A 26,087-nucleotide genomic window follows, 5' to 3' on the forward strand; every position below is an offset into this window, starting at 1 on the left:
GCTGGTGTGGAAAGCAAAGGAGAGGAACTCTGGATGTGAAGAAAGGTGTGGTAATAGTGTGAAGAAGCAGGCAGACAGAAATGGGGAAGTTGACCCTGAGGGGGAAGCTCAGGGGAGTGTGAGCACTCAGGGGCTGTGTCAGGCTCTCCTAATGCTGGGCCTCCTCCTGGATTTCATGGGGCTCAGGGTGTCAGAAATCTCTCCAGGAGCTACCAGATGTGACTCATTCAGGCTCTCTCATTTTAGTTACCATGACCAAGAAAGCAAGGGGAGTAAAATGCAGGAACAAGCACTGCACACGATCTCAGTGGTGTCTCACGTGGCACCCAGCATGGCTTTGTGGGGTCTGTTTTGGCCTCGTGAGGTGCAGCCAGAAAACATTGTGCTGACTTCCCTGTGGCTGAAAAGTTGCTGCACAAGGCAGATACATGTTTGAAAGAAAGCAATTAGGGAAAGCAGCAATTGCAGCACCATCGTATACATATCTATTCATATGTGGTTAATAGCATAAGTAATCCTAGCTGTCTTTTGGGAAATTTTGCTCCTTCTGTATTTCATTAGGTAATAACTCTCTGACAACTGAGTCATCAAATTACAATAAAAGAATAGTAAAATATTTTTAAGAGTGAAAATTTTAGCCAGTGTCTGACAATTATGGATATACTTCCTTTCGTTGGAAAACTTATTTAGATAAGAACATGGGACACATCCAGTGTGTGTGAAGAAAGAAATACAGGCACGTCTGTCACTACAGAAGTACCTGAAAGCAAGTTGTACAGGAAAAGGAGAGATAAAATGGGGTAGAGGTAGAAATTTGAGTATTTCAGTAGCATTAGCTGCAGATATTCTGTATGTAGCTTATTCTGTATGTAGCTTCTACTCTCCATTTTTGTACTTAATAGCATACAGAAAATGAACAGGATTAGGTAGTTTTGAAAACTTATTAGATTATTAAACTCTAAAGCAGAAAGGCCACTATTATGGTAAAAGACAAGAATTTTGGCATGCGTCAGTTTTCTTGCTGTTAATGCACATCTTCTTTTTGCTCATACCTATCTTATATGGAAAAACATTGGCCTTCTTGCTTTCCTGAAGTAATTCTAGTTACATTCCTAGTTCACAATCCAGTTTGGTCATTTGCTCACATTATTAAACATTGGTCTATATTAACTAAGGCATCGAAAAAATTGTTGTGCTTAGTATATTTGTGCATTCTTCAAAATAGTCTAAAAACTTACCATTGTTCTTAGCTTCTCAATTAGTAATCCTCCAGTACACTGATTTAAAAAAATCACCGTGGGATGAAGAAGGAACTTGAGTTTCTGCTCAAGGCCCTGCCTATGAGTCAGCACACGGCTTGGAGCCACGTTTTGGCACAGTTTCTCGAGGGGAACCGCACCTCGGTCAGCGCGGTGCTGCGCCAGCGGATCCGCCTCCCTGGCAAAGAGCCGCCACGCACGCATAAGCACCAACAAGGACTCTGGCCCTGTGAGCAGAAAGAAAAGTTTGGGGGTTGGTTTGTTTGTTTGTTCTCCTTTCTGAAGCATGTTCTGATCTTTTGATGGCACGTGCTTTACAAATACTGAAAATGATGACATGCTTCCCAAGTAAGCAAGTAAATAAGTTTAGTAATGATAGCCTTGGCCTAGTGTGCCATTAGTCTGGGCACTGTACAGTCATAATGAAGGACAACATTTGTTGTGCAGAACTGGAAAATTAAGGGAGGGGAGATCAGACAGCTGCAGCAAAAAGTTAATTATCAGGAAGTCTGAGTCTGTGTTGGTCAGGCTAAAAAGCACTCTCTTGGCACACATTGTCTAACCACCATTCTTGTTGGCAATGCAAGGTCAGATAAGGAAAGAGATTAAAAATTAGATTAGTGAATGTCCTTAGAGGTCTGCTTTTCTTGCATATGTAGATCCAATAGTCTATAATGTTGTCAGAGTCCATACTGGTGATGGAGAAGTGGTTGGAACCTGCATTGTGCCACAAAATACCACAGCTGATGAAGGCTTAATGTCTCCTGTACCAAGATAAATATTTTTGTATTGAAAGTGACTCCTCCATTGGCAGTGTGACTGCCTCCTAAGAACTGGATCATGCTTTCCCTAATCTCTTTCCTTGATGAGCTGCCTGAAGAAGTAGAACAACAGCAGAGTCAGGATAAAGCTTCATCTAGGTCTTCACTCCACTCATTGTTGCACACTAATTATTAATAATTTATTATGACCAGGTTTTGGATATCTGAGCAATTACAGTGCCATTCATGCGGTTTTATACAGCAGCTAGGCCACAGGAGGAATGATGGCCTGAGCAACACTGACAGAAGTTAATAACTTCTACATTTCCTTACCATCTCCAGGTGCAGTGAAATTAAAGAAAATTTCTGAGTGCTTAAAGGTCTGCAGAGAGATCAAGAAATTGTCCACTTCTATTCATGGGACAGTGTTGTTGAAATGGTATTACTTTAGAGCCACTTGGAAAAAAATGTATTTACTCTATAAGTGGAATCTAAGAATTCTTGTTTGGTTTTTTTTAATGAAAAAGGCCACTGAATAATTTATATACATTCACTAAAACAATTTCAGAGGACTAATACTGTCTAGGTTCCAAATAGATAAGGATTATTAAAGCTTCATATTAAGAGAACTAAAGAAACTCTTCTCCTGGAAAGAAATTAAATAACAGTTGTGAATATCTTTTTTATCTGTCTTGTTGTTGTGCCTGTAGGCCTTCTTAATCTCTTACTGTACTGACATGCATTATAGCTCAAGAGGCATTATAGCTCAGAGCCTTGGTAGGGACAGGTTGAACATCCCTGATGGACCAGGGAGGAGAGGAAGAGGAAAGGTCTCTTATTGCAGCCTGCACTGGAGCCTATTTATCCAGTAGTTTAATCCTCCTATCAGAAAGGCATTTTTGAAGACCTGTATCTCTTTAATTTCCCCTTCTTTCAAAGGCTGATTATTTCATAAGAAGAGGTGAGGAAACCCATTTTCAGGGAAGGGGGTGGCTGTTCCTTCCTGTGGAGCACAGGGCAGCAGCCCTGAGGCCAGGAGGAGGGAGGGCAGCAGGGAGGGGGGAAAAACATGGTGAACCTCTAAAACCCCAGTCCTTTGATGTGGTGGCCAAAACCGTCGTGGAGTCTGAGCATCTGTGCAAAGGTTGCCACATCTTGGGAAATCTGGGAGCTCACTGAAACGAAACAGGACAGCAAGGGCTCACCCTGCAAGGACACAGTGAACCGGGGGAGATGCTTTGTACAGCCTTTGCCTTTCTCTCTGATGGACCTAGTCACAGAAGGTTGCTCAGTGTTGTTTGACTTTCTCAATTTGAAACACCTTTTGCTCTTCCTTGGAAAAGTAGCTTTATGGAGGAGGTTCAAACAAATCCACCTCAGAGCCCTAGTGTCTTGGCAGGGTGGAGTTGACAACAGTTGGCTGACTCGGGTTCCCACAGTGATAAGTGGGAAACCAGAAGAGAGACTAATACCTGTGGTAGAGCATCATATATTCTTCCTTAAAACATAGCTAATGCTGAAACAAACCAAAAGCCTGGCATGCAATATATACTTTTTAAAAGGCTAAAACAGTTGGACAAGTTCATAATTTTCTTTCCTTTTCCCCTTCGTAGAGCTTCTAAAGAATTTGGATTGTTTGTGTGGGGACAGCTACTGCTGTTGGCAGGGGGCAGTCTTCTTTTCACTTCATAATTGTTTAAAATAGGTTAGAAACTATTGTGAAATAGTTGATAGTTGTTAAGCATGGACTGTTAGTTTGGTTATGGTAAAAGGGGTTTAAAGGGGTAGTTGTCAGAAATACAGTACTCAACGTACCATAATACACCTAAGTAAAGTGCACCACCCCCAAGTGAAACGAGCCAGCCTGGACAGAACTGTAATGGGCCAATCAAGCACCTTAAAGCTTCATGCAAATGAAGGATCCAAAAAGAAACCGATCCAAACGGACAAAAAACAGGATAAAAAGGGGGCTTCTGACACACTGAAGCCCCGCTGCTCCACCTGGAACATCGGGGACATTGCTGCTCAGAAGACCCAGCTCTGGCGCTGCAGCATCCTCGACGGGAATGCTCCTGCTCAGCCTGCGGGCTTCCTTGCTTTAGGCCTTTCTTTTTTATTACAATAAATGCTGAAATCACTTTTAGTACTGGGAGTGTGGTCCTGTTTTTAATAGCTTGGGGGCTCATAACTCTGGTCATGGCTTCATGCAAGGCAAGGCAATCGATGAGGCAGTGATGTGAGAGCCTGGGGTTGAAAGCTGAACAACTGTAGTAGGAGAATTTTAAGATCTGATGGGTTTAAAGCTTCTGGGGGATTTAAGTAATATTTTTTATTTTGACTAATTAATTTTCTAGCATTCTAGTGCAGGTCAATGGCTGAGTAACACTTTGGACAAGAGGATGGATACCTGTTTGATATGTGCTTACTTGTCAATAAATATATACTGGTATCAAATATATTTTGACACACCGACACCCTGCCCCTTGAGCAGTCTCATTGGTGCAGTCAGATTTCCAGCCCCTTGCCACCCTGCCCTTTGACTGACATCAGCAGCGTAGGCAGGATGCCACCCACAATATCCATGTGAGCTATGTTCCTCTCAAATCCCACTGCCATTGCCAAAGCCAAGGGTCAGCAAGACTCTTACCCACATTTAAATGGGATTTTCATGGCTGGTTATTGCTCCCAGGTGACCTGGATACCAAATGTCCCTGGATGCCTATAGGAGCCACGGCATTTCTAATAATGCTCTATTTGCTTTTAGTGATCAGTGGAGTTGCTGTGTTCAGGGTGTGCTGCTGCTTGTCTCTCCTACTGGCAATAAAGCTTTGTTTTATAAACTATTCCAACCACAGGTACTTAGCAGATAATCTGGGAAAAAACAAAGGACAGCATATTTGCACCAGGAACACAGGGAAAATTTAGTGTCTGATGTGTCTTCTCCTCTCCCCATTTGATTTCCAGCTGCCATGTCCTGATCATCTCGGTGCTGCAGCACTGTAGCTCCTCTCTCTAAATGGTAGCAGTAGCAAGAACAGTAGGGCTGGTGCATATTTCCTTCATTTGATGCCCTCCTTCACCTCCTGACAGCCACTTTTCCCCTACTTGCTCTGTGAAGAATCAATATTTTAAAAATAGAAATGAAGGGAAGAAGGAGAAAGGAAGAACCTGAGACCAGCTTCACCCATGATTTTGAAAAGTTTTTAAAACTTTTACTCTAGTAGTGACGTTATCACAGGAGTCCTCGTTGATGTCTGTTTTTATATCATTGTAACTGACTTAACTCTGTTTTTATCTCCTCTTCTCTCCCAGTGGAGTTTTTATACTGTGATTTGGCTTCCATGAAGTCTATACGGCAATTTGTGCAGCAGTTTAGAGCAAAGAATTGTCCACTCCATGTCCTGGTGAATAATGGTGAGTTCTGGTGTTTGGTTTTTTTTTCACATATCTGCAGGGGAAGATGTGACAAATGGAGGTCTTGTCTATCACTTCAGATTTCAAAGAGATTATCTGAACTATACAGCAGGTTACCATAAGGCTGCATTAACTGGTATGTCTTTCTAGAGTTAAATTGCATTTTTTTGAGAGATTGTTAAGTGAGGAGTCTGAACACTTCAATTGCCACGCCTGCTCATGTTGTTATTGCAAGTCTGGTTCCTTTGCGGTGATTTTTTAGCTCTCCAGGACTAAAAAGAATGCAATTATACAGGAATCTGAGCATCTCTAAGAAAAATAAGAAAGGAAAGAGAAGCTGTACTTTATGCCAGTAGAAAAATTGTCTTTTCACCTTTATTTTCTTTTTCTCCCCTTATGTTTGTCCCTGTATAAACACTTGTTTACTGTGGGTGATTGATGATCTTGGCTGGGGGTTTAATCCATCTGAAATATAATCTGGCAAATAATCCAGCAGCCTCAGAGAAATCACTGCATAGATCCAGGTGCTACTGGAAAGCTGTTTATAAAACTGCATCCTCAGTGGTCAGAGCACAAATAAAAGGACAATATTTATCTTGCATTCATACAATTATCAAATGAATCTAATTATTTTTAGGGATTTGTTATTAACATATTGCTATCTAATCTTGTATTGTAGCCACAGTATTTTTGGAAGTCAGCCTGTACAATAATTTTCTTTCAGAAACCATGCATGCTCTGCATGCACTGTCCTAAAGGGGAATTTTCACCTGTCTATTCAAATAGAGGAAAAACCTGCCAGCAACAATTTAGGTTTCTTTTAGAAGCTTGCTGTTGTTATATGCTGCTGTTCTTGTTTTCCCAACTATTTACATATTTTTCTATTAAGACATCGCAGAGAACATTTTCTGTTTTCCTGTGCATATTTCCATCCTAGTGAGAGCAAATATGCTGTAAATAAATGGGTTTGTTATATTCATTGATGCCTTAAAGAGCTCTCAATAACACAAGTAAATACTGCAATAAAAATTCAAGCGTATTTTATTTGCTGATTGATATGAAACATTTGTGAAATGTTCAGTTAAACATTCATTTTTCTTTGATTAGTCAAAAAAGCCTACCATTATTATTTTAATCATGCAATAATTAGAGGTGGATATATAGGCCTAGTTATAGTTATAGTTAATTAGTGAGTATTTAAGCCTAGTTACAAAGTCTTTCCAGATTTACTTTTAAACATGCAGAATAAAAATTGCTACACAGATGCGAACAACGCTATTTGAAAAAACAGCATTTTATGGGAAAAGGGGTTTTTAATTGTGTGTACCCATCAGGCATCCCCTACCCTGCACTAGTTTTCAGCATGAGCAAAGCCAGCATTTTCAGCAGGGGCTGTTGAGGGGGGAGGCCAGTTGGGGGTAAAATTATGAGGCTGAAGCAACTGGGAAGCCCTCTGCAACATAGGATTTTTTCCTGCTCTAGCTGCTGCTGAATTGGGTTGGATGAAAATTAAATGTGTTTTCTTATCCAAGAAACAAAGTTGTATGAAAATGGATCTCCTAATGTTCTTAATATGTTATAAGACCAAAGAGTGTGAGCTCAAAACTTCTTTTAAGAATGGAGTTTGAAACTAAAATTTGCCTGCTTCAGTCTATGTAACTTGCAAGAAAGCCATTTGATTTCACTTATGCTTTTTTACCAAATACAGTTGGCAAGAGAAATCTGTTGTTTGATAAAATCCTTTTAGAATCTACAATGAAATGAATAGTCCAAGTCATTTTTTTGTCTTAACAGAATCATGTCCAAAGCACAGGTAAAGAATACCAGAGAATTAGGTTAGTCTCTGGCCATTGCCTAGCAAGGACTCTACTTCTGAATGCTCTTTCCCGCATATTTTTTCTTTTTTTTTTTATGGTCCTTTTTATTTGCTTTTGTAAATAATCTGTAACATTTAGTTTTGTTACTAGCGAAAGTGCACTTTCACTAGTAACTTTTGTTTCATAGTGAAAGCCCAAATGTTTCCTTGCTACATAAGAGGAAAATGGACATACCTTATAGAGAAGTGGCCTGATGCAAAAACCACCAGTACTGAGCACAATCAAGACAATGCTCTGACATTTGGGCTATCTGGTTGGCTTTTTTTTTTTCCCCTTTCCCTTCCTCTTTCCTCTTTTTTGTTTGTTTGTTTGTTTCAATGCACTAAGGAGGAAGATTCAGGCCATCATGGGCTGCAGAGCTGGAAGCACTACTCTCTCAAAAGCCTCATCACAGTTGCCCGTTCCACTGCCTTTCCCATAGGTTTTGAAAATCAGACTTCATATGCATCCCATGACTTCTGAATCAAACTGTCAGCAAGCTAGTAAATTTTTTTATTTCTACCTTCATAGGATCAAGCATTTTATTATCAGGGCCGTACTCTTCTGTTACATTTAGTGTAAAAATGCAAGAACTGTTACACTGAATTTTTTGCACTATATACTAGTATTATTTAATTCCTCAAATCTAAATCTTTTAAATTGATGGATATAATCATGTGTATATGTTAGTGAACTTTCCACATATTATCTCCATGGATATGTATCCCGTATGCATGTGAAGATGTATGATATTCATTGAGGACTTGTGCAAACATGTCAAAAGCCAAAAAGGCAAACATTTGAAGATGACTTGATGAAAGTTCCAACATTTTACAAGAATGCAAGCTATGAAATTAACATTAAAATATTATTAAAGACAAGAGAATGTAAATTCCTTTTAATGTGAATTACTGTCCTAAATAATTAATCAATACTACATGTCTGACCTAAGATTGTTATAAAATTCAGCAGTTTTTAAGGTCACTGGTGATTTTTTTTTTAAATGTCTCTTCATCACTTGCTCTCTATCCCTTACCTAACTCAAGGATTTAGTTGGAAATTAAATTAATACTAAAATCCTGAGTTTCAAAGTATTCTCCTAGAGCTAAACATCCAGGTCCCAAAATAATCATGGTTTAGGTATCCAGCTAAATGGAGATTAGAGCAATAGTCACCTCCTCTTTTTGTTATAGGTTATTTTAGCATGTACATTTAACTTTCTAATTTCTAATTTAAAAGGAAAAATTTGGTTGAATGCACGCATTATTTCAGCTGACAAATAAGGGCTTGTTTTTCCATTACTATGCTTTCTGCATCAGTAATGTGCAGGCTCAGCTCTTGGTTTTTAAAATAAACAAAACATATTAAAAACGCAAATAGAGTATTATATAAACTTTTTAAAAAATATAATGTGCTAATGCTAAAAAGAGAAAAATGCTATGACATAGAAAACAAATTCATTTTCTGTAGAAAACAAGAAGTGAGCTAAATGGTTGAACTGTAAGCCACAGAAAGAGGGATGCAGCACAAGCAGTGAAGAAAGCTTTATCTGACAGAAGGTCAGAAGAATGTGTCTTCTAGGCTGATAATTAGCATTTGGGTGCTAATTTTTAGTTTTGTTTTGGAAAGAACTGTGTCTCTGTACAGCTGAAAAACATTTAGCAAATTACAGCATGTACATTAGTGTTAATTATTTAATATATTCCTAAAAATGGCATTGCTGTTAAAATGCATTAGTCAGTCTGCTGTCTTCTTGTGGTTGAAAAAGGGACAGATACTAAAATACTTTGTAAAATTCCATGACTAGCAGTCACTGTTTCATGCCAGAGATATTTTTTTTCTAGCCTTGAAGGCAGTCATTTCCTCTGTGTGCTAGAACTCTTTCATAGCACATTGTAGTTAATGTGTTTGCCTGTATGTTGTTTACAGTACCTAATGATCTTGAAACCAACAGAGCCAACACAAAAATCACAAGATATTTGGGGACACCAGAATAACTCTGGATGCCAAACATTCACTGTCTAACTCATTAACAACAAAATGCCAGTTTAGAGATTTCAGGCTATTATTAGCCTATTGCAGGCAGATTACAGTTAATATATTTCAGGTTGAAGCCTATCTAAGCCAATTTAAAATCAATATTCCTGAACTGCTAGCTAATTCAGATGATCATATTTGGTACTTTGTGTATCATCTGAGAAATTATCAGTCTCTTGATAGAATGAATAAGTCTGTATAAGCTTGCCTCTTCAGTTTCTAGAGCACTTTAAAAGCTGTATCAGTAGCTGAGTATATGGAATATATATATTTCCTTGCATTACCTACACACAATCCAGCCACGTGCAGGTCAGCCATAATCCTTTGCCAGGAGTGCTTTGAATAGTCCCATAGATGCTGTCATGGTTGATCATATATTAAATTATTCCTGCATTTGAGTATTTGCAGGATCAGATCTTCAGAAAAAAAGTGAAATTTGAGGGCTGGGAACAAGGGCATGTATCAAATGCAAACAATTCTATACATACCTACTTATAAGTTGAATTTACTAATAGTTAAATTGTTTGAAATTATCACAGTAGGATCTATGAAAAGATACTGTCCCACTGGATTAGGTAAGAGCTCCCTTGCCTGTAGCAGCTGCAGGCTACACTGACTGCTCTGATGAAAAGGAAAGAAACCTCAGAGATGTGGAAATTCACTGGAAAAGGCCTTGAGGGAAAGTTAGTGAGGAGGGTTGCTGTTACTCCAGTGAAACTTGGATTTCATTGAAATTAATGCTTCTCTTCCAGCCACACAGGAAAGCTGTGGTGAACTCAGGATATGATATCTCATTAAAGTTCTTCCAGTGTCTTGCTTACAACATCATGTTTCATCTTTATCCTTCCTCGAAGAAAAATTAGAGCAATATCCAAGCAAAGCTGTGATGGAAAAGCTATAGAGGGATAGGGACAAAAAGAGAAGGGGATGAGCAGAAGAGTAAATAGCCTTTACCTGCATGTAATGGATGATAAGTACTAGACATCACGGGAGAGCTGGGCCTTTGGGAATGGTTTTACCTGGAAAAGCTAATTTGAGGTGGTGGAGGGATTGGTTTACAATGGATCTTCCATGTATGGTGGGAAAATTCATGAGGAAGATTTATAAGGACCTTAACATACAGTGTTAACATGTTCTAAAATGAGAAGAGGCTCCCAGAGCCATATTTATTTTTTTATGAAGTTCAGTGCATGACAGGTGCCATCTTCTCAGATTTTTCAGAAGAGATGATCTTTTAGGAGAGCTGACTGTGGGGAGGCTGGCTGGCTGCTCACACACTTCTCTTCACAGGTATTAGATGCCTTGAGTATAGTGAGTAACTTGTCTGGGCACATGTGTCAGAGCACCATGACACTGCTGGCAGTATCCAGCCTGGCTCATTCACAGCAAATGAGGGCTGTGCAATGCCCATGTTTATCTGGCGTATGGACTTTTAGCAGCAGTTGTCAGCTAGAGATTTTGTTATACTTGGATAGCACTTTTGTCTGCCAGAATTATATGTATCTTATAAGAAAATGTCAGATTTCCTATAAAAGGTTTATTTTTTATTGGAAGAACTAATAAGTTAGAGGGTAACCTTAGACTCTTCTGGCTTTCAAAGAGTAAGGATTTCATTCATGAAAATCCTGACTTTTGTTTGATATTATCTTTCTGATTATTTCCAAAGCTTTTTTTTTTTCTGTCTGTGATATCAAACACTTTGTGACAGGGGAAATATCTCAGGCTCCACATGCTGCAGGTTTTTGACCCATTTGCTTTTATGTCTTGAATGTGAACATTTTATCAGTGGAAGACAGATACAAAATTCAGCTATTGATGGATTAGGAAACCCAACCAGTTCTACTTAAGTGTGTGGAACATTTGCCATTGGCTTTTCTGAAAGGCAGGAGTGAGCCGTGTTTTATTTTTACTTAATCCTTTCATAGCTTTTAGGTAAAAATATTTTTATACAAATTGCAAACTGAGATATTTTACTTCTGAGAGAATATCCTATTGAATTAGAAAGCTGTGACTGACTTTCCTATTTTCTGATTGTGAGTGGGCTAACTCACCGTTGTACCAATTCAAATAACCAAACAGTTACTGATCATATTTTTAGGAAACACAGCGTTTGTTTTTTTTTTTTTTTTTTTGAACCAGACCTAATTAGGAATGCTCTGATTTATTTTAGTGTAAAATCAAACCTTGGTTATGGAATGTATTTACTTTTTTTAACTGACACATTTTCCAAGGATCTAGCTTGTGCTGTGTTCACGTGTAACAGTGTGACCTTGATTCAGAATGTGAATCTGTTCTTACGGAGGTATTACAGCCAGTTTGGTCATGTTCTGAACCTACCAAGATTTGGTTGTTGTTCTCACAGTCCTTGAATGTGGATTGTCTGTATTTTTTGCTATTCTTCTCTTTAACGTACTGAGAAACTAAGAACTGATTTTTTTTTCTGGAAAGACACATTGTTTTATCTTCTTTGGCGCAGTTAATACAGTGCACGTCTCCCTTGTGAACATTATAGGTGGGTCTGGGAGCACCAGCAGCAGACATTACTCAGTTTTCAATTCCTTACTACTTTGCCAAACTTTAGTGTTTGGGCTAAGAGTTTCCATGCCAATTATTTGCCTTAGGGCTGACTTTTTTTTCTTTATTTTATTTTGTAATACCAGATAGAACAGTTTATCTGTTTCCAGCAATGATTAGACAAACATCTTGGGAGTTTTTGTTTTTTTTTTTTTTTTTAATGTCAGAAATTATGGCAAGGCTTTTCATAAAGGCCATGGCATTATCACACAGAGAGGAATTGAATGCAGACAAGATCTTGCCTTTGTGTCAGTGGTGGCTGCATCTTTTGCCACATATGGAATATTCCCCTGATGGGTCAAGTCAGAAGCCTGCTAAGCACTGCACTTTGTGAGCCACCTTTTATGTGTTCCTCTCTGAATATTTTGCCTACACCAAGTATGTCCCAAGTCAAGCCTGAGAAAGTCTTTCTGCCCAAATCACAACCCTTAGCCATGGTGGGAGTTGCTGCGTGCAGGCAAATGCACCAGCACTGAGACTGGGCACCAGCATCCTATCTGCTCTTCCTGGCTGCCTCTGAGCTGGGTGGAGATGGGCACTGGGTCTCATTTCAGGCTCCTCCAGTCTCTCCACTGTCCAGACTGGTAGCCTCAGTCTTCCATGATCTCTGTGAAAAGTTGCTGTCCCATGAAAAATAAACTGTGAATAGTTGATGGGTGGGAGGAACAGGACAGTTAGCTGGGAACCATCGGTATGACAGAAACCTTGATTGCAAAACATCTGAATTTTCTGATTAAAATACTTTTATAGAGAATTAAACTAAGCACATAGCATATATTCTTGTTAAATATCAGAAAATTAATAAGAGAGCAAGTACTGATGGTGAGCTGGGGTGGGTAGTGAGGATGGAGTCATTAGGCACGTCTGAACTGTAGGAGATGTCTCAGTCAGAGGCTGGAAATGTGTAGACACCATATAATTCACAAGGATCAAGTCCTTGAGGACTGGAGTCTGTGTTGGGTACTAAGTGATTGAATCTTTTCTCTATGAAGGCACTCTTGACAGATCTCTTACTTGCAAGTTTACTGATATTTAACAGAGATGAGAATTATCACTCTGGTGGAGAAGGAATTGGAACCTCTCTCCTGCTCGATGGGGGGGGACACTTGTAACTTAGTTACATCTGGTTGATACTGAAGCAGGGATGGAAAAGCTGGGAGAAGCCTCAGAGGCCCTGATCATGGCTCCAGGAGGAAACAAGCATCAGCCTCAGCAGGGAGGGTAGGGTGAGCCAGCTGTGTGACAGGCAGATGCTTGCAGGTGTGTGATGTGGGATTGAGACACAAAGGAGCTACAGTGGCTGGGTAAGAGAAGAAACTTACTGTTTACGGGGAAGCAGAGAGGTAGATGGAGCTGATATGTATGTCTGGAGCTGAGCCTCTCCCCTCCTTCCTGAACACATGCAGTTCCTTGATGAGATCAGCAAGGGATTACTGGATTGTGGTGGTAAGGGAGGAGGGGAGGCTGGGAAGCAGAACACTGTCTTTGGTTCACCATGGCCATGCATTTTGCCTGGCACAGGGAACTGGGGAAGCTGTCAGGAAAGTTAATCAGAAAAGGCAATGGGTGGTGCAGAGCATCTTGAGGGTAGAGAGCTGGAGGTGAGAGCCCATGGGAACTTGTTCAGTGCTGGAGCAGAGGCTCTGGCAAACTCTTATGGAGAAGTTGTGTTGGGATGAGGCAGGAGAGACCCAATCCTCTGGAGATAGTTCTTCTCCACAAGCCCAGGCTTGGTCCCTTTCCTTTATCAAACCTGTTTTCACAGTGGCCAGTACCTTCCAGGAAAGGTCCATGCACAGGGCATTGTTCCAGCAGTGATGCCAGACAGACTAACAGGTGTCTGCATCTCCCCAAAGGTCAAATGCATTGGTGTGGTATCTGTGTGTCATCCAGGTGTCATTGTTATACCATAGGGTAAAAGTCCTTGCTTTGCTTCATTTTCCTCCCATTTGGCTTTGGAAAATTGCATATACACATATAAAAACTCAAAAATACATTAGGAAATGCAAGAGTCTGAGCTCCCTCTGGGGAGACAGGGAGGAAGACAGTAACATTGGGAATCTGCACCAAGTTTCACCTGTGTTTTTGTATTTTTCTTCTAAACAGTTAAGATTTTTATCTTTTCAGTTCTCATGCACTGTTAATCTGGCTTCTATGTGTGGTCCTGCTGAGATTCAGAACACATTCCTGGGATACCAAGAAGCATGTGGCCTACCTGTAGCACTGGTCTCTGGATTAGGGATGTGGCTTAGAAAGCAGCCGTGTCACAGCTTTTAGAGCAGTGCTGTAAATCCATTGCTCTTCAGCCCGGACGAGGCAGTAAGAAGCAGTACCTGTAAAAAGCGGTCATGTGGGCACAGCTGTGCCTCCAGTAAGCACTTCTGGGAGCAATTCTTACAATAAGGCATTTTATGTTCTTGTTGCTCACTAGCCAGGAGAAAGCCACGGGGCAGGTGTACTCTGGGATTGCACAGCCCAATGGAACAAGGTGGAACAAGCAGTCTGGTACAGGCAGCTTAGCCAGGGCTAAGGGCTGCTGTATGGTTCTTCTGTTCAGGTGAGAAGTGGGCTATGCTATTTTACATGTAGATACACCCAGAGGTGTTTCATTGCATGGGTGTGCAGAACAGAGCAGTTCTGACGTTCTGTGAAGCAGGGGTGCACTGCCCTGTGTGGATGCCCTCGTGAGGTTGGAAATGCTGCTAAAGGCATCAGCTCAGACAGTGCAAAGCCTGTATGGAGGAAGGGCTTTGTGCTTTTACTGGAAGTAACTGTCTCCTAATTTTTCCCCTTGGGAATCTTTTTGGTAAAATATGTGTCTCTTCCTTGTAAATAGCAAGAATTGGGTGAATGTGATTATAAAGGTTCCTCTCCTGCTGTGAAGGTGTTTTGTGTGTTTGTGGCTGACCTATTACTTTATCTGCCCAGCCTTTGGCTGTCTGGAGATAAAAGAACTTGTGTGAGGGGGATCTGCCTCCAACCCCTCTCCTGTGAGCCTGGCTGGGAAGGCAGACATGTTATTCTGTACTTGAAAAAGAGATTTAAAATTTTTCTTTTGTAGTGAGTTTGAGAGCACTGACTTTAAAAATCTCCAAGTAGCTCACTGTAAATAAACCCAGATGAGTGAAATACTTGTATTTTTATAGCTCTTAAAACACATTTTATAATGGAGATGGAGGACGTCTTTGCAGTGGGAGGTATGGGAGTTAGAGCAATATTTGTCATCATCTGCAGTATGAGCAAGCATAGTGCAAATTCTCCTGTATAATTCAATTAAAATGGGGTATGTCTGCAGTATGGCCTATAATATTTACAACTAATATAAAATTTTTTGTTATGCTACGTGCAGTATCAGATCCATTTTGTTCTTTAAATTACATAAGATGGATCAGAAACCAAGAGTTTCATTACAAACTTTTATAGAAAATCATCATAAATTCCTGATTACAAAGACAGCTCTCTTGAAGTGTATTCATTCTTTGAGTGAGAAATACAATTATTGATTGCCTCATCATAGAATGGAAAAATAATATATTTTTGTTATTCATTAAATCTAATTAAAAATGTGTATAATTTGAACATATTACAATAAATGCAGAGCTGCATCATACTGGAATGTATTACTATATCTATAAGAACAGTTGTTCAGCATAGTTCTGCAGAAAAATATTTTCCTTATTCTAATGTATTACTACCTCTGCAAAATCACACATCCATGTTTTGTTTAGTCAGTTTTTGTTCCCATACTATCAGTCTTTTGTCAGAATATTTCAGCAACAGCTAATCAATTACAAAAGTAGAAGCTTATGTTCAGTTTACTTATTAATTAATTACTTATGCCATGATATTATCAGTGATATTTTAAAACTGAATCTTCTGGAGACAATCCAGCTAAATCAAGGGGAAAACATATAAGAAGGTTATATCAGAACTGAGGTGTTTGGCATTAATTGTTTGCATGCTGCCCCTTCCAATTTCACATACACTCTGAAAAATTATAAGGCTGACTATTGATAATTAAAAACAGAAAGATACTGAGTTATTTGGATTCCATATTGGAAGAAAAAGCACAGTCATTCTTAGTTTACAGTGAAAAGATAAGGCATTTGTTAATGTTTTGAGTAGTATTGGATCAATTCAAAGAATTAAAAGTAGAACCAGCTTTCATTTTTGAGTTAACATTTGGGACCCTTAAGTAAAGCTGGACAGGAGAAAATCAATAGCATGCCACTTTTAGTATCTACTGAATGTTAGGTAGTTAATAATTTAAGAAAAAGAGCTTGCTGCTACACTTACAAGGTTTTCCCTTTTGTTAAGGAAGGAGACAGGTTCAGTTGCCTGTTGGGTATTCCTTTGTATGCTCACTTTCAGTAAATTAAAAATGGCTTTTCCTCAAATAAGAGAAACTGCCCTCAGACTACAGGGCAAGATTTTTTTGACAGCCTTGATATGAACTACCTGAAAGATGGGAGCCTTTAAAAAAACAACAAAAAAAAAAAGTCGTTCAAAGGTGCTTTGGCTTAACATTATTTGAGCAGCTCTTGAAGACAGAAAGGGAATTGTAGTAGCATCAGATGCAGGCAGAGGTGATTGTGCCTGCTCAAAGACTTGACCAGAATTTCTATTCAGGGGATGCTTTGGAAGAATGAGCATGTATCTTTACAGTTGTGCAATGCATAAGTGAAATTTTTTCTGTCTCCTGACCTGAGCTCAGATCTGTTGTTTTGTTTTGTTTTTTTTTTTTTTTACTTCCAGGATGTAGAGCACAGATGGTGGAGACTAATTGGGGTAGAGGGCAAAGCCTCTATGTGTTCTTGAAATCCTGTGCCTCTCTGGAGGTCGAGGGTGAAGTTGCAGTGGCACAGGCATCCTCGGGGCTAATGTAAGCGATGGCAGCCTCCCTGGGTTTGCCTCCCTGGGTTTGCCTGCTGTTCATGATGCAAAGCTGAATGGCTGTAGCAGCTGCCGAACACACTTCTGTCTGACACAGGACAAATTTCTCCATCCGTCCATCTGACTCAACCGACAGAAGTGTGTCCGTGCATGGAGGGGTCCTGTTTCAAGCCCTGCAGCAATCCCAGCAGATGCAGAAGCAGCATTTGGCATGCAGATCAGTGTTGCTGTGCCAGGGCTCTTTTATATTGGCTGCCTTTCTCGGGCTTGTATTTTACCTGTGTTGCTGCAAACAGAACTCTGGCAAATTGCTGCCTTTCACCTTTTCCAAGTGTCAGAGCTTTGGAGGGCATGATAGCCTCAGAGATATGCAAATTTTTTCCTTGTACTAGCCCTGGTGCTCAGAGGTGCAGCAATGTTTCCATGTGCCCTCCAACAGCTCATGCTGTGCTTTGTCTGTGCTAAAACTTGCACTGTAGCAGGCTGAGACTTAGTCTGGGAGCTTAGGGTTTGTTCCATCCCCAAGCCATTCCCATCCTTTCCTGCTTCCCAGAAAACAAGAAAAAGTCACAGCTGGGCTTGTGTCGCATTTGCATCTGTCCATAACATTCACAGCAGTTCTCAGTCCCAGCCACTGTTACAGATGTGATTATACAGAGTTTACAGAAGTAAATGACATAGGGAGATGCAAATCAAAGTTTTTGTGGAGCCTCATCATGTAATTTGTGTTGTGTTTCTTTCACTGTACCACCAGTCAGCATCGCTCATGTTCAGTCTTAAGTTTTCCATTTGCAGGTATGCTGTGTTCCACCCAACCTTTTTGTTTTCTTTGTGGACTTCTTGAGTTTCTTCCCCTTTCACTTCTTCTCCAGTTGCTCCATTAAAAAGCAGGAAGCCATAGGTGAATCCCTATGGGTGTTTTCCATACTAAAAAAGATTCCAAAAATATCTCTCCTTTGGCCCAAGAGGAAGCAACAAAGCAGGGCTGTCAGGTGGCAGGAACCCCCAAAGCAACAACGCAGATGCACAGCACGTGCAATTTAAAATGGTCATTTAATGTGCAATCGTCAGGTCAGGCTGACATCAGGAAATGGGATGTTAAAGGCTTTTTAGTGGGCACATGAAGTAGCATGAGGATTAAGCTGACACTCTCTCATGTCTTGTGTGCAGAGGAGGCCTTTCTGCTACATCATATTTATGGGTGTTAGAGAGAAGCATCCTATAACAGGATTCTCCATGAGTTATGTCCATCTACATTTAAATGACAAAGGTCATGTCCACTGGTACAGTAATTAAATTTTAATAAAGTAAGAAAAATTTATAGCATTCAAGTTAATGCTATGACCGAGCAGGGTAACTATCTGTCACACAGCCTCAATACATGATATAATTTATGCATGAGCTCAGAATTCTCTGCAAGATGCTGAAATCAACATCGCATGATGGGGATGTGGATACTTATTTTAGACACTGAGTTTGAAAATTGTGGTTTGTGGAAATTTATGCAAAAATATTGCCAAAATAAGCATTGAAAACCTAATTTCAATATGCAGCTGCTTGTAAGCATGGTAATTAAGATATATTGGGTAAATTTACTACATCTGTTCTCAGCCACACCAGTGAGAGAGAAGTTGCAGATTTCAGCTGTAGACTCACCAGAGCTTTAAACTCCAGCCAGGACCCAGGAGAAAGCTGGCTGGGAGGGCAGGTTTGCTGCTTAGCCTGGTCTTGTCTCCACTGCTCAGAGCTTTGATGGAGGGAATGTTGCTGGGATCGCCCAGCTCCCACCTCTTGAAAACACTTTTCACAAATGGACTCACAGTCCAGCAGGGAGGGAGAGAGAGTCAATCAGCATGTTATCTGGATAAAGAAACCAAAGTGAGGGTTTAGACATTTTTCTTGTCAGGAATCAATCAGTGTCGACTTTACATGCTAGCACCAGTCACTCACTGCTCTGAATGCTATGTTTACCCTCTGCAGCCGGAGATCCGTACTCCTTCTAGAGATTGCTGCTCCTCTGAAATAAATCAACAGGTTTTACCTCTACTTTTTCCTCCAGCTGGGGTGATGCTGGTCCCTGAAAGGAAGACGGAGGATGGGTTTGAGGAGCACTTCGGCTTGAACTACTTGGGGCACTTCCTGTTGACTAACCTCCTCTTGGATACGCTGAAGCAATCAGGAACGCACAGTCACAACGCTAGGATCATCACTGTCTCATCAGCCACCCATTATGTAGGCAAATTGCACCTAAACGACTTACAAAGCAGGTACCGATCCCTTTTTGGTATTCGCTGATTTTAGTAATCTTGTGTAGATTAAAATACAAGAGAATTGCTACTGACTATGAGATGGGGTTTTGTTGCCTTTTTTTTTTTTTTTTAATACAGTTTATGGTGCTTCTCAAGCACTTGCTTATTATAGTTAACATTTGATCAAAGCTTGCAGCCTTAAGCCAAAGACACAAATAATTTATAAATTCTGAACGGCGTCTTTTATTCTGGACTTTGAACACCTCACTTTGCTTTCTGATGCTTATACTGCGGTGATGCTTGCGGTGCATGCGGCGCCTGGACTCGCCACTACCTAACGAGAGAGAGAGAGACGCTCCGTAACCGGGATGTTTTGAAATGGCTTGGGTGGATGCTAATGGACCTCGTCCCCGAGAGGATGCGTGCACAGAGCTCTCAGATGAGCTCAGCACCGCCAGCAGGGATGCTGCCTGGGCTCTGGGCGGCAGCTGGCCCTTCCTGCCCGGCTGCCGCGCCGGCCCTCTGCCGCCCGCAGCTCTGCAGCCGGCCCGCAGCTCCTCTGCCTCCGCCTTGTCCTGCTCTGCTCCTGGCGTGCCGCTCTCCGCCCGCGGCTCCCCTCGCCGCCCCCGGCCCAGGCTGTGTCGTCCTGCCCGTCCCTGTGCGACCCCGTGGTCCCTGCCCTCCCACGCCTGGGTCAGCCTGGCGGTTCACTGCCGGCGCTAGACCCTGGCTCGTGTCCGTGTCACCTTCCCCAGGAGCTTATGGAGACCCAGACTGTGGCCGCCCTGGGTTTTTAATCCAGTAAAACGGGCTTAAATGCACGGATGACTTCTGACCTCCTGCTTTCATTTAGGAAAATTGTGGGTGAGTGTCTGTGGGATATTTCTAACATTAGGAAGACATCAAATGATGCAGTAAATGTCTGTGATATCATACAGGAACCGCGTGGAGTGGTTTAGTTAGCGGAGAAACAGGCAGGATAACTGAGATAAATTTCAAAATTTCCCCATGCAGTCGTGTGGCAATTATGTGCTTACTAACAGGCTCAAGCAGAGCTTGCCTTCCCCCTTCCTGTGGGCTCCAGAGAGCTTCTGCCTGCATGGAGCCAGTCTGACTTCTGTGTCATTTCCATGAAAATCTGTCTCCATTCTTTGACAGGGACTTCAGCAGATGATCACAGGTACCTGGCCCAAGGTTGCATTTCTGAACAAAGACTTAAATTAGAGGGCTGGGATGTTTCCGCTGCAGACATTTTACATATGAATGCTGCATTAGGCATGTCAAACCTTCTGATTACATATTATGGCATCAGTTTTATTACAAGCCATTGTTTAAACCTCTGCAGGGTAGTCACAATTTAATCTCTTGCTTGTAAAACAACCACAGGAAATTACCCTTACTCTTCACTTGATATATGTAGTCATTGTTTCTGATGGCCATGTGCTGGATGGCACCATGTGAGGGGGCTAAGGGGATTCGTATTTCACTGGGCTAAAGTGCAGAATGCAGAATTAAATGTGACTGTTCTATGTGTCTAGATAACAGTTGTTTCCTTGATTATAGCAAGGCCTTGTATTGTGCCTCTTTAATTTAGGATCATCGCTATCTTTGATTTGTCATTATTAACTCATATTTTGAAGGAACCAGAAATGTTTTGGTTTGGAAAGTTATGGTTGAGCAAGAACATGACTAGTTTGATAGAATAATAACATACCGGTGAGATTTACCTGCAGCTTTCATGTCCTTTACATTTCAACATTATTGATGTAAGAAGGACTGTAAAAGATGACTGATTTTGCCTGCTCATTCGCACACAGATGCTCTGAATCATTCAGAGGTAGCAGTGGTACCTGCACATATGCACACTGGTGAAACCCAGAGTGGGCTGCAAATTCAGGTCCAAACCTTTCCTTGGTTCAGGTGTAAAAAGATGCTCCTCGGTATTTTTTTTTAGCCCGCCAATAAGCCCCACTCAGGCAAATAGTTTGACATCACCATAAACAGTGCTGTAAATACCAGTGAGATCTCTTGTGTGTTTGGGTGTGTCCCTACAGCGTGAACAGGGGGTTTAGCAGGAGGACTGCTGGGGAGGTAATCATACCCAGGCATTGCCTACTCCACAGGGCCCTGGAGATGCCTTGTGATTCAGAGCAACATTCAGGAGATTTAATGAATGTGGTAAAGACACCCATGGTGAACAGTTTCCTGGTGATGCCATGTCTCATTTTTGCTGCTTGTGTGACTGGGAAATCATTCTAATCATGGGAAATCATCTAATCATTTTCTACTTTTTTTTTTTTTTTCCTTTATTTTGAGTTGCGCCAGTTGGCCATAATTAATTTTACTACTTGGGTGTATGTTCCCAGATTGGCTGGTAGTACTAACCTAGCAGGAAAGCAGCAAAAGCCATCTGGAGTCATTACTGGAGAAAGGGGGCTGTACCCTGTGCTGGGGAAGTTACTGCTGGCAGCAGGCTGAATTATTTACCATCCTCTTGTCCCATTTTTCCTGGATGCTAGTAGGGCTAGTGTCCTGACTAGAGGTGAGTGATAATACTGGAGCAGGGATTCATCCATCAAGCATGGCAGAGAAGGAAGGGCAGAAGACTTGTCTTGACTTAAAGGAGACAGTAAACTGAGTTTCAGTTCTCTGCTTTACCACAGACTTTTCTGTGGGATCCTTCTTCCACCCAGGAGACTCTGGGGTGGCGGTCACATTTGTGGCCATTTCTCCTCATTGCTTGTACTTGCTGCCGAGAGATCTGATCTCAAACCAGACATCATCCATATCAGCGACCACAGGGCAACTGCATAACAATTGCTGGAAGGCCTGTCCCAGGAGCAGTGTTAATTGAAGCTGGTGTTACTGTCCTCCATGTTTCCTCTTTAGTTCATTTCCTGCCATTTTACGAACCTCATTTATTCCATGTTGTTCTGGTTAGCTCTTTTCAGTGGGATGGTTAATTTAATTTTGTCTTTTTGCATTTTGCATTATTTTCTTTCCTTCATTGTCTCTTTCTTCATGCTTGCCTTCTTCTTCATCTTTGTCTTTTGAGCTTTTTTTGTTTAAATTGCCTTTTTCCTCCCTATTTTTTCTTCCTTTGAGGATGTCTTATTTCTACCCACCAGTTTATCTCCTCCTCTGTATTTATCTGCCTCTTATCTTTTCCCCCTAGCCCCTCTCCTATCTCTTCCCTATGAATGCCATCTCTCCCCCTTCCTGCCCCTCCTCTTCACACACACACCAGTGGAAGAGACATGGCATGGGTACACCAAGGCAGGATAGAGCTTGTTCCAAACAGGCAAGGCACAGCTTGTTTCATGTGTGTTATTGAAAATGCAAATGCACACGCACAAGAGCACTGACTGTTCTCCCAGTTCTTTTGCTGAAGGATATATATGAAGAACATCAAACGCCTTTGTGGTCTTTTAGATCCAGACCATTTTCAACAGCAATCACATGAGTCGACAAGGGGATCCCTAAGGCAAATCATTCTCCTTCATCCCTACTTTGAACACGACTGTTTTCAGGGAGGTGAAAGTTTAAGAGAAACACAACCTATCTGCAAGCATTTCCACAGTGGTGATTTCAGCAATTCCATGCAGAGGCTAGTACACAGTGAGCTCCAGCAGCACAGCTAACATGGCCTTCTTTCCTCTTTTGTCTGCCTTAAATTATACTTTCTAAACTGAGAGGAGAAAAAAAGTACAGTCATGGGAGAATATGGCTGTCTGGTTTTAGCAAAAAGCTTGGAGGATAGTGTACCATCCACTTGGGTTGAGATAAGCTTGAGCAGTGCACTGGAGTTCATGGTGCTCTTTCATGGCTGAGGTGTAGGACACTCCTTTGAGTGCTCTACCTACCAAAGTAAGAAAGTATTTTTAGGAAAATAAAGACAAAAAAGACCATATTCTCTTTCCCAGGCTGTGGATCACACTTGAATATGCTTCTTTCCCAGGGGTTAGCATCTTTGTGTGTTTTGTCTAGCTTTTTCTCCATGACTAACTATTCCTTTCATCATCCTCTCTTTTTGCATACCAAATGGGCCCTGTAATGCTGTGAATCACAGATCTGTGAACTCCCCAGCCACAGTAACACAGCTCCTTTTCTGGTTCACATCTCTTGTATATTCAAGAACAGTTAGTCACACTTTTCTGCTCCCTTTCCTCTGCTTTCCAACTGCAGAAGGAGCTGATTTTTTTTGAAACTCTCCAAGCTGAATATAATATATTAGATATAATTTCTGTATTTTTCCCTGTAGCCCTAGTGCATGAATCATGTCAGAGACAATAGAAGTGAAATGAAAAGAATTGCAAAATTCCCAGCTGCCACATGTGTGTCCTAGCTGGTGTAAAATAGGATAAACAGTTCTGCCCTAGACATAGGAAGATTCTGGAGAGACCAGGAAGCTCCAGTTCATCTCCTCTGTTAGGCAGTTCACAAAGAACTGTAACAGGAAGTGTTAGGTACTGATGGGAAAATCTGTCTAGCAAATTCTCTGGAGATCTCCTAGTCTTGGATGTGGGGTGTCCTTCATCTTATCTTCTTCCATGTATGTGATGTTTGTTGGTTAAAAATTTTGTATTAAGTTTGGGCAGAAAGTTGAGGATTTTTTTTCCATCAGCATTACTGAAATTTTGGACAATATTTTCCATGAACAGCAACTAAAATTAAGATGATGAATTACTTTCGGAAAATATTTATCTATTTCTGAAGCCAAAACATTTGATTTCAGTGTTCTAAAATAATTTTTAAAATTTATTTTTAATTATCCCTATGAGTACATTGGTGTTCAGATTTTGAAGTATGAGAATAAAACTGAAACTCCCAACCTTTAATTTCTAAACCATCCTTTTCAAGTGTCTATATCAGTTTCAAATTACTTATTCTTTTTTTTCTCCATTTTTTTTTAAGCTGGACATTTGTGTAAAATAGATTTTTTTTTACTAAGAATGGTTTGATGAGTCAACATTCTTTTCCAACGAGAGGCTTCTATTTTTTAAACACCCAATTAGTTCCTTCAGTGCCTTTTCATGGTTGATCTCTCACTTAAAGTTTATTAATTGTCTCTGATTGGAAGAACTGGAAGTATAACATCTTAAATTCAAGCAAAAACAAACATGAAGCTGGTGTAGCATAGTAGTAGCATAGCACTGTTGGGTATATTTCTATTTTTTTATATAATAAAGGAAAATGTGTAAAAGGAAGTAGGAGAGATTTTCATTATTACCCCTTTTTTGTAAATCCAATTTAACCAGTACAGAAGTCTTTCATAATAACATATAAAGAGCTGTGTCACTGGACTGTTTTTCAATAAAATGCTGGGAAGAATACAGAAATAGTAATCATAAAAGATTGTTCTAGATAATTAGATAGATACATATTATCACAGGTTTTATTTCACTCATGGAATATATGGTTCTGTTTGAGTTCTGCTGTTTAAGCAGCTTCTGCATGATGTCTTCTGTTGTATATTCTGGTTCTATTTGCAAGATAAGTCATGTTGCCTTCACAAGACCAAATGCCAACTGCAGTACAGTGCTTTATTCATTTAGACATGTCCTTCCTGCAGTAGGTTATCAAGTTTTCCTGTATAGAGTTAGATGATAAGTATTTAAATGCTTACTCCACACAGAAGTCCTTCTTTGCCAAATATTTTCTGTATAAATGCAAAAGGATTTGCTGCTTTGCAAAATGATCCCTTGTGTTTGCAATGATTAGCATTAATTGCAAAAATTGACTGGCCTGGAAAATGAGTGTACAGGGCAAGGCACACATCTCAAATTCTATAAGTTAATTTAAAAAATAAATGGGCTACTGTATCAGCAGACCAATTCATCAATTCAAAAGACAGAGTTTTAGCTTAAATGCATCAAGTGTTTTATCCATTCTCGTCCGTTCCTGCAACCAATGACAAAGAAACATTTAAGTCAGGATGCCAGCTTCAGAAAATTTTCATTTTATGTTCATCAATGTATTTTCATTCTGTCTAATCAAAATGCTTTTAGGGTGGACCGACTTCTGGAGAACAATAACAGAGTGTAACACTGTTAAACACTAAAGCTAATGTCAGACTTACATGTATTTGGGGATATTGAGTGTAGCTATTTTGTTGTCACAATGTTAAATTCCTTTTTGTCTAAAATAAATAATATTCTTAACAAAGGATTGTTAATAATGGTTATTGGTTTAATAGGACATGAAGTTCCACAACTAGTTCAAAATCACAGCATACTGGGAAGTATGTGAGATATGGGTGCTCCTGCTGCCCAGCCTCTCCCTGCAGCACGGGTTGGGTGGGAGAAGCCAGCTCTGCATGGCATTCAGGACAGTGGCTCTCACAGATGTGCTGTTTTCCAGAGAGGCAAGATGGCTCTGTGGTAACTTGTAAGTTAATGTATTGCATTCATATGATAGAGAGGGCAAAAGAGACTTGGAGAACTGGGAGTGGAGAGAGAGCTTGTTGCCCTTGAGAGGGGAAGGTTAGTTTAACATCTTTCTGTCAGCAAAAAGACTCATTAAGGCTGAATGAACCTTAAAAGTTTGGAGTTCTGGTCCTGGGTAATTATTCCAATGTTTAAAGCATTGCCTTAACTACCACCATCCACCCACTAGCTTGTCAGTGGAGTTGCCCTTTGGGCTGCCTAGCATAGGTGGGGAAGGCTGGTGAACATGCCTTTAAATCCCCGGAATAATGTGTTAAGAGAAATGGTCAAAATTATCAGCTCAACATCCGGAAACCTCCTCCAGATTCAGCCCTGCTGTTGTTCCTGGTCCTTCACAGCCATGCATTCCATGTCTTGCCACAAGCATGAAGTATTATGAGGTATTGTGCAGGGAGCTGAAGGCAGATTTCTGCTTCTGTGATTTGTTAACTCTTAATCTTTTCTCTATTCCTCATCCTAAACTTCTTTGTTCAGAGAAGGAGAACTTGATCTGTTCAAAAGCAAACCAAGCAGTTGAAACCCACACCTGTGAAGAAAAATTGGTCTTTTGATTAAAACAAGCTCTTGATAAAAAATGTGTTGTGAAAACTATGCTTTC

General features: G+C 40.6%; 1 protein-coding gene across 2 annotated transcripts in view; it reads left to right on the forward strand.

Moving 5' to 3' along the window:
• DHRSX (dehydrogenase/reductase X-linked) overlaps positions 1 to 26,087 on the forward strand; it is a 166,498-nt gene that overhangs the window by 99,384 nt on the left and 41,027 nt on the right. For both annotated transcript variants that reach the window (XM_068182606.1, XM_068182607.1), the window contains 2 exons: positions 5,333 to 5,434; positions 18,854 to 19,061. In XM_068182606.1, coding sequence (XP_068038707.1) covers positions 5,333 to 5,434; positions 18,854 to 19,061 — 310 coding nt within the window. The remainder of the gene's footprint in view (positions 1 to 5,332; positions 5,435 to 18,853; positions 19,062 to 26,087) is intronic.

Source organism: Anomalospiza imberbis, chromosome 2, assembly GCF_031753505.1.
Source record: "Anomalospiza imberbis isolate Cuckoo-Finch-1a 21T00152 chromosome 2, ASM3175350v1, whole genome shotgun sequence".
Classification (NCBI taxonomy): domain Eukaryota; kingdom Metazoa; phylum Chordata; class Aves; order Passeriformes; family Viduidae; genus Anomalospiza; species Anomalospiza imberbis.